Below are 11,382 nucleotides of genomic sequence, written 5' to 3'. Positions count from 1 at the left end.
AAATACATTTAAATGTTTAGCTGTTGTATTCATATGGGGTGGGGGAGGTTCAAGAGGGAAGAAACATATGTATACTTACGGCTAATTCACGTTGTTGTATGGCAGAAGTCAGCATAATATTGTACAGCAGTTATCCTCCAATTAAATTTTTAAAAAGAATGCTTTATATTTATTCTGGAGTTTCCCCAGGTATAAGGTTGTTCACCACACTAAACAGAACTTTGCAAACTTAAAACTAGACCTTTGGGGGGGGGGGGCGGAAATGGTTTCAACTTATTGAGCCCCTAATCAGGTGTCAGGAACTGTGGTACGTTTCCCACACCATTGCACTAAATCCTCATACGATTAAATTCATTTGTTACTATCCCCATTTTGCCAGGAGTAAACTGAACTTCAGGGCTTCCCTGGTGCTCAAATGGTAAAGAATCTGTCTGCAGTGCAGGAGATCTGGGTTTGATCCCTGGGTCAGGAAGATCCCCTGGAGAAGAGAATGGCAACCCACTCCAGTATTCTTGCCTGGAGAATTCAATGGACAGAGCCTGGTGGGCTACAGTCCATGAGGTCACAAAGGGTCTGACATGACTTCCTGACTAACTCTTTTCTTAAACAACTTCAAAGTAGCAGTTTAGTGTCCACAGGAGCAAGCAAGCAGGGCCAGGGTCTAAACTGCATCCTGGCTCCAAAGCTCAGACTTCTTCGTTTGATATGCTACCTCATATGTTTCTGAGCATTGCTGCTACCTATCCTGGAAGACTTCTTTCTTATAGGACTGTGTTAGGCAGGCTGCTCGTAACCAAGAAATAGTGTTGGGGAAGGAGAGCATGCCCCAGGGATGGTGAGACGGAAAGTCAGGAGGAGCCTGGGACACCGAGGAAGATGCTCCTCAAGCCCAGGTCTGCTGATTCCTGGTCGGCAAAACCTTCCTTGGTTAAGCCACTCCAACCCAACACATGCTGCCTAACCACATCTATTACAGTGACGAGAGCGGTTCTACTTTTGAAACTTGTAGGTGTTGAAAACAATTCTCTCCCTGAGAATTAGTATCCCCATTAAGACACAAAAGAGTTGAAATTGTGTTTTTGTTTCTGTGTGTGTGTGTGTAATCAACCAAAGAAATTCTTACATTAGGAAGCCTGGAATGTGCTCGCTTCGGCAGCACGTATGCTAGAAGGCCTGGACTTCACATTTCCCAGATGTCCGGGTAGGTGGTTCTTGGCTGCCCTGCCCAGAGCCAGGCCTCCTGCTGGCCAGACACAGCAGTGATTAACGGGGAGGGCACAGCGAGAGCTTGATTGAAACTTGGAGTGTCAAACTTCCTTTGAAAGAAATGAAAAAAATTCAAAGTTTCTTTCCATGTAGGCAAATCTACTTCCCCCAGCTGTTTTAGGGTTTTCTGGTCTGTGACATTAGCATTTCTAGATTGCTGGTTTCTTCAGCTTCCAAGTCTGAGATATATGAGTCAAAAATAAAACCAAGAAGTTTACCACTGGTCATCTTATATTTGTTTTATGTATAATCATCTGTCAGAACAGGCTTTATAAACTTTGGGCTGTCATACAAGTAAAATTCACTCTAGAGGTATGATAAATTGTCACGATAAATACTATTGAAGTAGATATGGTTCTGATGGTTTGCATTTAGTTTTCCTACATATCCACCTGTATATTTTGATTCAACATGCTTGATTAGAGACTCTCCCCGTTGTTAACACCTACTGCATTTCAGTGCTCACTTGAAAGTTAGCCATTCCATACAGGGAACTGCTGGGGCCCTAGGAGCTGAGAGGAGGAAATCCTTCTTAATCATAACGCTGAAAGAGCCATGATACTTCCAGCCCAGAGGAGTGGGCTGTAGTGAGGAAAGGCCGGGAAGGAGACAGGTCTGACCTCGTCCAGTATGAGAGAAAGGCAGGTGCATCCGGTCCCTTTCTAGTCAAATATACAAACACCTGGTCCTGGTAAAACAATTGGGAGATAGTTGTGATATGGACTTACCATAGCTTGCCTCCTGCTTCTGTGGGTGTCTGAAGGCCCCCGAAAGCCCCGAGTCTCTTAAAGGGACTGGTGTTTCTGTTGAGTGACAATGATAGAGCCGCTGCTTAGCTCAGTGGCTGTTTCTCTGGTGATTAGGTGTTAAATGCTGTCCATGGAAATAACGGGGATATTCAACCCAAATGGGATGGAACTAACAGGTGGCTATGGAAACCTTAGACAGAAGTGCAGAGATGCTCTACCAAAGGGGAATGGCAGAACCTCCCACCAACATCTATGATCTCCATACTTTCTCATCATTATAACTTATAGGTATTAAAAAAAAAATCACATGCCAGAGCCCCTAAGGAATTACATAGCATTATGAAAAGAACTGAATATACAACTGGCAGATAACTATAAGGTTCAGTTCAGTTCAGTTCAGTTGCTCAGTCGTGTCCAACTCTTTGCGACCCCATGAATCGCAGCACGCCAGGCCTCTCTGTCCATCACCAACTCTTGGAGTTTACTCAAACTCATGTCCATCGAGTCGGTGATGCCATCCAGCCATCTCATCCTCTGTCGTCCCCTTCTCCTCCTGCCCCCAATCTTTCCCAGCATCAGGGTCTTTTCCAGTGGGTCAACTCTTCGCATGAGATGGCCAACGTACTGGAGTTTCAGCTTCAGCATCAGTCCTTCCAATGAACAGTCAGGACTGATCTCCTTTAGGATGAACTAGTTGGATCTCCTTGCAGTCCAAGGGACTCTCAAGAGTCTTCTCCAACACCTCAGTTCAAAAGCATCAATTTTTCGGCGCTCAGGTTTCTTCACAGTCCAACTCTCACATGGATGTGAGAAAAAGCATAGCCTTGACCAGACGGACCTTTGTTGGCAAAGTAATGTCTCTGCTTTTTAATTTGTCTGTCTAGGTTGGTCATAACTTTCCTTCCAAGGAGTAAGCACCATCTGCAGTGATTTTGGAGCCCCCAAAAATAAAGTCTGACACTGTTTCCACTGTCTCCCCATCTATTTCCCATGAGGTGATGGGACCAGATGCCATGATCTCAGTTTTCTGAATACTGAGCTTTAAGCCAACGTTTTCACTCTCCTCTTTCACTTTCATCAAGAGGCTTTTTAGTTCCTCTTCACTCTCTGCCATAAGGGTGGTGTCATCTGCATATCTGAGGTTATTGATATTTCTCCCAGCAATCTTGATTCCAGCTTTTGCTTCTTCCAGCCCAGTGTTTCTTATGATGTACTCTGCATATAAGTTAAATAAGCAGGGTGACAATATACAGCCTTGACGTACTCCTTTTCCTATCTGGAACCAGTCTGTTGTCCCATGTCCAGTTCTAACTGTTGCTTCCTGACCTGCATACAGGTTTCTCAAGAGGCAGGTCAGGTGGTCTGGTATTCCCATCTCTTTCAGAATTTTCCACAGTTTCTTGTGATCCACACAGCCGAAGGCTTTGGCGTAGTCAATAAAGCAGAAATAGATGTTTTTCTGGAATTCTCTTGCTTTTTCGATGATCCAGCGGATGTTGGCAATTTGATCTCTGGTTCCTCTGCCTTTTCTAAATCCAGCTTGAACATCTGGAAGTTCACGGTTCATGTATTGTTGAAGCCTGGCTTGGAGAATTTTGAGCATTACTTTGCTAGTGTGTGAGATGAGTGCAATTGTGCAGTAGTTTGAGCATTCTTTGGGATTGCCTTTCTTAGGGATTGGAATGAAAACTGACCTTTTCCAGCCCTGTGGCCACTGCTGAGTTTTCCAAATTTGCTGGCATATTGAGTGCAGCACTTTCACAGCATCACTTTTCAGGATTTGAGGTTAGTCACTTGTAACTCCTTAGGCATATACAGTCCAAGTTTTGTTACTTTTTGTTTTTTAAAAGATAGTCAGAGTTACTTATATATAATGCTCTAGAACCACCTGGTAATTATTTATTCACTATCATACAAATTTTTCACATAACTTATGGGTGAATACTGGAGTAAATGCTTATAAAATAGGCTTTGAGGGTACAACTACTAAGTCTATTCTAATAAAAGGCTTTTTTTTAAAAAAAGTAAGAAATAACATCAAAAACAAACTGAAAAGAAAACATTCTTATGCAAATTAAAAAAAAGTAAAAGCAAGATTTCTGAGTTTTTCTTTAGTCAATATAAATTTCTAGCTCTGTCTTTAATACATCAAATTCCTTCTGTATATTGACAGAATATATACCAGAATCTCTGCCTGTTGTAAACCCTGCCTTTGGGAAAAACGGTCCCATTTTTCTGAGTTTATTACCTGTGTTTCATAACTCACGGCATTTTGTGGGCTTCAGTAGCAGTATTTATTTCTACCAAAAATTCACCAACTCTTAAATATGGAACTCAGGTTCTCTAAAAGTCAAAACAAAAAACATTTTTGCAAACAGTGTTGGTAGCTATTTCCACAGAATAGTACTGATCAGAATATTCTACATTCCTTTATACATACAAAGGTAATGCTTGCGCATGGTAGAAGCGGAATAATTGCACGTCAATCTTACCATCAATTCATGGCGATATATTTGACAAATGTAATACATACCTGTCATATGTGTAAAACATATTATGAGCATTAGTGTTCAGTAAGACAATAGCCCAATAACAAATGACATTTTGTTATTCAAATGATCTTATAATGTCAACACCAATGCTAATAAAAATATATAATAGGCCGAACTCATCAACGGCACAGTTGTAATTCATTTGAAGTTTCCCACATTTCAAAGTCTTTCATAGATAAAATGAAATTCTTCTATTTTGTGGAATTTTAATCTTTATCTGTTAAAGGTTTGGCAAGGCAAAGGCCCCCCTGTTAGCAGAGGAAAAAAAGCAGAGCTGGAACAAATAGGTCACCCATACATATCACATATGTTGTGAGCACCTCTTTACTCCTGTAGGACTGAAAATTCTGGGTTTCCACATTCTTCATGCTTTAGCAATCAAAATAAAAGCATAATTTATGTCCAGACAGATGTAAAATGCTTCAGTTTTCATTTAAATTGCTGTTTCCCTTTTCAAATTATTTACAATTAAAAAAAAATAATTAATTCTGTCTACTAAGGTTTTTAAACATGGACATTGTGAGTTCTTTTCATATTGAATTTTAAGGGATGATGCTTCACTCTATTTCTAGACTATCAGATGCAAGAAAGTTTAAGCGTGATGAATCAGTACAATGTTGGTAACATGGTGACCCTTTAAAACCAAAGACATAAAAAAAAAAGATTTTTTTTCAAGGATATTTTAACAAATAAGGATTTGCTTTGTATATACATGCATACTTAAAGACAAAACTTGGATTAATTGTTATATTCAGGAAATATGTATTTTATTATTTAGCCCTTTATATGTGCGTGAGAGAGAGAGGGAAAGAGAAAATCTTCAGCTTAAGTAACTTCCTGAGAATTTTCTAATTAGGTAAAAATACTGATTGAGATATTTAGTTGTCTTACCAGCAATTGTAAGAAAAATATACTTTGCATATTCATGAGAAACATCATAAGTACATTATTGGTTAATATCCTAATGAGGCATCTGTTTAAACAGATGTTTTCATTGAGAAAACTGTGAAACATGCTTCTAAATTTACAAATATCTCGGTTATTCTTCCTTGCCTGGGAGGTTGAGCCAAAGTTTACGTAGATTAGAGGAAAGCCTGAGTCTGGAAAGATTCAAAGGATCCCATAAATGCAGATAAAGTAATACAGTTAAGTAACTTGGGAATTACTTTAATAATTATTTACAGAACGTCTGTTGCTTTCCTTCTTTGCTCACATACAAGTGACCTGAGTTACTCCGTCTTCCTGGTCAAACTGTCCATCATCTAGTTCCCTCAGGATGCTGTCACTGTTGCTGCCGGAGAAGCTGCTGGGCTGGGCTGGCCTCTTCTCCTTCATCCAGCATTCTCTAGTAGGGGCGAGTAGGCAATCCTCAGGCGGGCTTCTGCTCTCTGCAGGCTGTAACAGGTCTGTGTCCAAGCTGACGCTCCTGCTTGGGACTTTACTCCTGTCTTCACTTTTCACGTGCCGGCTGCCTTTCCTCTGAAACACAAGAGATTAGCAACTAGGAGTTAATAAAAGGCTGGGTGTCGTCCTGCCTCTCTGATCTAGCTCTCTGCCCACTTCTCGTCCAAATCCTGCTCCTCTTTAAGGACAGCTCAGGGCCGCCACCCGGCCAGGAGAAGATGTTCTCCCCGTTCTGTTAATAAACATCTGTGGCTTCCTGGTCCACCGTTCTCCTTGCTGTCAGGGTGGTCGTGTGGCCCGATCTGGGCCCTCAACAACACCTCTGAGGAGAGAGACCTGTTGAGATCATACTTTGGGGAACAAAGCAGACAGAGATACACTTGAAGCTTCCATTTTTCGTCTTGGTATTTGTTGGGATCTGAGCAGCAGAAAAAGTGCCTTAGAGGCCACCTCACCCCCGTTTCGATAGGAATAGTCTGCACAGATAATTCAGATAGAGATCATATTGAAAGAAGGGGTGCCTTTCCAGGTGGGATGGACCCCTCTCCTAGTCCTACTACAGACCGCTTCTGCCTGGCATGGTGGGATTGTTCAGCGACAGGACCAGCTCATTCTGCAGGCTGTCTGAGAAGCTGTAGATATTTTCACAATGGAATATTACTGAGACCTGACCACGCCCTTGGTGCGGTTCAGAATAAAAGGACATGGTTTTCCTGCCAAGGGTACTAAGTCGAGCAAAGGTATCTAAGTCAGTAGAAGGAGAGCCCAGGGAGACAACTTTCATGTTCAGACTTCTGATGAAATTTTCTTATGGGGCTTTCTTTAATACTGACAACATGACATAACTTAGGCACAGAAACTGAATAAGGATACACGATAAAAGATAAAGTGAAAAGTGAAAGTCACTCAGCCATGTCTGACTCTTTGCGACCCCATGGACTATAGAATCCATGGAATTCTCTAGGCCAGAATACTGGAGTGGGTAGCCTTTCCCTTCTCCAAGGGATCTTCCCAACCCAGGGATCAAACCCAGCTCTCCCGCATTGCAGGCAGATTCTTTACCAGCTGAGCCACCAGGGAAGCCCATGATAAGATAAGAAAAATTTTAAAGCCCATTATTTGCCATACTATCAAGAGTTTATTTTCTTAAAGCTCATTTACATGTTAGCTGAGAACTAGGATTACATTTTCTCAAATGTGAGAGGTAAAATTACTAAAATAAATAAAAAATCCCTTAGGAAAACAATATAGAAGTCAGATTCCTAGGCTAGTCTTAGAAAAGTTTGTTAGACTATAGATTTGTTGAACTACTGTGTATAAAATACAAAAGTATTTTCTGCTGGTTTTCATGGCAAATACACAATACAAACAAGCAGCTGTATTAAATTGAATTTTATGGGCTGCTAGGGAATGTAACCACAGTTGACAGTGGTTGGTTGACAGATTTGTTTATATAGGGAGATGCAGGCTGCAGTGTGCTGCCTAGAAAGGAGTGTGTTGGCAGCTCATCTTTTTCTTGGCTGGTTACCTGAGTCCTTGGGCAAGTTTAAAGGAACAAGCCTGCCGTGGGACCTGCCTCAATAAAGGCCCACCCTCGTGTCTCAAGTCAGATATAACTGGATGGTGGGGACATTTTCATTCGCATTCATCAAGTGCAAATATTAGATCTCAAATCCTTTTCTTTTTTATTCTGATTCACCAAATGTACCGAGTTTAACACAAGCAGTTGAACCGGACAGATTTACCCTTAAGGTACAGAAGTTGAGAACGGCATGTTCTCCCTGGTGTTGGGACACTGGTGGGTGAGGACAGAGCCTTTTGGCTGCAAGCAGGCCTGATGGGTACTGCTCCTTTCTCAAGCCTGGCTGCTGGCTCCTTTCCCATATGCACAAAGGATGCATTCACTCCTGAATGACCTCTCCTGTTGCCTGAATGAAATGGGAAGGAGGGGGTGCCTGGAAGTACTTGGCAGTCTGGATCTTTCCTTCTTCATAAGCACCAGGGCCAAAGGTAAATTTTGCAATAAATTCCTTATTGTGTATCAGCCAATAGAGGCTTACTCTCACATACTCAATGAGGAATTTCTTAATAAAAATTAGGTATTAGTCAGGATAATAAGATAGAATAATTTGCTTTTAGATAAGAATTAATAAGTAAACAACCACCAAATACAAATTTCAAGTATTAGAAGATAATTAAATAACTAACTCTAAAAAAGATTAGAAAAAACCCTGATGCTCAGGAAGACTGAGGACAGGAGGAGAAAGGGGTGACAGAGGATGAGATGGTTGGATAGCATCACTGACTCAGTGGACATGAGTTTGAGCAAATTCCAAGAGATGGTGAAGGACAGGGAAGCCTGGTCTGCTGCAGTCCATGGGGTCACAAAGAGTCAGAAACGACTTAGTGATTGAACAACAACAACAACAAAATGTCAACAACAAACGCTTTTCTTTTTTACTAAATGACTCTTAATAAATACATCTTCAGCAATGATATTGCCTCCCTTACTCCACATGAGAAGACTCTTGAGAGTCCCTTGGACAGCAAGGAGATCAATCTGTCAATCCTATAGGATATCAGTCCTGAATATTTCCTGGAAGGACTGATGCTAAAGCTAAAGCTCCAATACTTTGGCCACCTGATTCAAAGAACTGACTCATTTAAAAAGACCCTGAAGTGGGGAAAGATTGAAGGCAGGGGGAGAATGGGATGACAGAGGACAAGACAGTTGGATGGCATCGCTGACTCAATGGACATGAGTTTGAGCAAGCTCTGGGAGATGGTGAAGGACAGGGAAGACTGGCATGCTGCAGTTCATGGGGTCGCAAAGAGTCAGACACATCTGAGTGACTGATCAACAACTCCACATGAAATAATAGCTTTTCCAACAAATCAAATTGCAATGTTCTTATAACTTAGAGTGTAGGAGACAGAAACCTGACCAGTCCATGAAGATCATCCACTCTAATCCCTCCTTCTACTGATGTGGAACCGAGAAACAAGATGGTATTTGTCCGAGGTCAAAGGATAGCTGGCTTTGAACTGGAACCTGAGTGTCTTACCTTATTCTTTTTACATTTTTCACTATGCAAAAATGTGAGCAGATTTACGGTCAAAGATTTGTATGTTTCTCAGAGATTTCCAATTACAAAAATAATACAAGCTCAGTGTAGAAAACCTGGTAAAAACAAAGAAAAAAAGCAAAGCCCATCCACAATCCCTTCTCACAGAGATACCACTGTTAATATTTGACATGTTTTACTATGTATATCTGGAGAAGGAAATGGCAACCCACTCCAGTATTCTTGCCTGGAAAATCCCATGGACTGAGGATCCTGGTAGTCCATGGGGTCGGAAAGAGTTGGACACAACTGAGCGACTTCACTTCACTTCACTTCACTATGTATATGTGGGCTTCCCTGGTGGCTCAGTGGTAAAGAATCTGCCTGCCAATGCAGGAGACACATTCGATCCCTGGATGCGGAAGATTCCCTGGAGAAGGAAATGGCAACCCACTCCAGTATTCTTGCCTGGGTAATCCCATGGACAGAAGAGCCTGGCGGGCTACCAAAGAACTGATACCTTTGAACTGGTGCTGAAGAAGATTCTTGAGAGTCCCTTGGACAGCAAGGAGATCAAACCAGTCAATCCTAAAGGATATCAACCCCAAATATTCATTGGAAGGCTAATGCTGAAGCTGAAGCTCCGATACTTTGGCCACGTGACACAAAGAGCCGACTCTTTGGGAAAGACCCTAATGTTCGGAAGGAATGAAGGCAGGAGGAGAAGAGGGCAGTAGAGAATGAGATGGTTAGATAGCATCACTGACTCAATAAACATGAATTTGAGCAAACTTCGGGAGATAGTGGAGGATAGAGGAGTCTGGCATGCTCCATGGGGTTGCAAAGAGTCAGACATGACTTAGCAACTGGGCAACAACACTGTGTATTTGCCTATGCACACAAAGATGTGTACAGCTCACTTCTGCACTTAGCACTCACTGTATTTTGAGTATTTCCCTATGTCATAAAGAGATTTTTCATGCTACATTGCTAGGCTTATTCCTATAGGTTCTCAGAATTCATACGGGTTCTCTTCTGATATTGCACTATAAATTTGGGGAGATTCTATCAAGATTTGCATGCAGATCTAATGCCACCATTGATGAAGTCAGTCAGTTTTGTTTTGGTTTTTTCACTGTGCTGGGTCTTAGTTGTGGCATGTGGGAACTAATTCCCTGACCAGGAATTGAACCCAGGGCCCCTGCATTGGAAGCACAATCTTAACCATTGCACCACCAGGGAAGTCCCCAATTGCTCAACTTTTGAGAATCATCCTCATTTACTAAAAATGAGTTACCCATTTCAAATACATGAGGCTCAGTGACAAAGCAGTTGCATTTATGGTGCCCTACCAGTCTACCTTTCATTTTCCACTCATGATGTCTTAAAAACATAAGCAGAATTATACCAGCAATTATAAGATATCGCATGCCTTGTATAGTGTCATGATGGATAGAGTGGAAGAGTAGCTCAAAAATATGATTTATATAGCAATAAAAACATGGAGTGGACATTCAGGATTTCTCCCCCTTGTGTTTTTCAGGCTTGAGGGAGGATTAGAAAGCCACTGGAAGGCTAAGTGTAGCTCTAATACCAGTTAGAAAAGTCAGAGGCCTTGAATCACACAGAGAAACCCCACAGAATATGCTTGCTCACAAAGTATGTTCCTGGGTCAGGTCATCATCCAAGCTTGGTGCTGGCAAAATCAGTCAAGCCTGGGAGAGGAAAAAGTGTCATGGACAACCACTTTTCCAGCCAGCTTTCTCATCCACTTTCTCTATTGCAGTGTGGGCACATGACCCAATCAGATCCAATCAGAGTCCTTCTCTGGGATTGCTATATTGACTCTGGGATAACGAAGCTCTTTCTGGACTTCCCTGGAGGTCCAGTGGTTAAGAACCCATGGGGTCTGGCTGATTCATATCAATGTATGACAAAACCCACTGAAATGTTGTGAAGTAATTAGCCTCCAACTAATAAAAAATAAAAAAAATAAAAATTAAAAAAAAAAAAAGAATCCATGGGGTCAATCCCTGGTACAGAAGAATTCCACATACAGCAGGGAAACTAAGCCCGTGTGCCACAACTACTGAGTCTGTGCTCTAGAGCCCTCGAGCCACAATTACTGAAGCCAGTGTACCCACCCTTGAGGCTGTGCTCTGAAACAAGAGAAGACACCACAATGAGAAGACCAAGCACCGCAGCTAGAGCTCGCCACAATGAAGGAAGCCTGGGAGCAGCAAGGGAAGACCAAGCGCGGTCAAAAAAAAGCATTTTAAAAAAAAGTTCTTTTGAAACATTAAGTAATTTACAATATTACATTACTCTCAGATATACAACATAGTG

General features: G+C 41.7%; 1 protein-coding gene across 2 annotated transcripts in view; it reads right to left on the bottom strand.

The window, feature by feature from the left end:
• Positions 1–4,290: 4,290 nt before the first annotated feature.
• RFTN2 (raftlin family member 2) overlaps positions 4,291–11,382 on the bottom strand; it is a 65,703-nt gene continuing 58,611 nt past the window's right edge. For both annotated transcript variants that reach the window (XM_043910489.1, XM_043910488.1), the window contains exon 10: positions 4,291–6,046. In XM_043910489.1, coding sequence (XP_043766424.1) covers positions 5,777–6,046 — 270 coding nt within the window. In that variant the 3' untranslated portion in view covers positions 4,291–5,776. The remainder of the gene's footprint in view (positions 6,047–11,382) is intronic.

This window comes from Cervus elaphus, chromosome 8 (assembly GCF_910594005.1).
Source record: "Cervus elaphus chromosome 8, mCerEla1.1, whole genome shotgun sequence".
Taxonomy (NCBI): domain Eukaryota; kingdom Metazoa; phylum Chordata; class Mammalia; order Artiodactyla; family Cervidae; genus Cervus; species Cervus elaphus.
The sequence above is the reverse complement of the archived record's forward strand: the minus strand, read 5'-3'. Positions and strand labels throughout refer to the sequence as shown.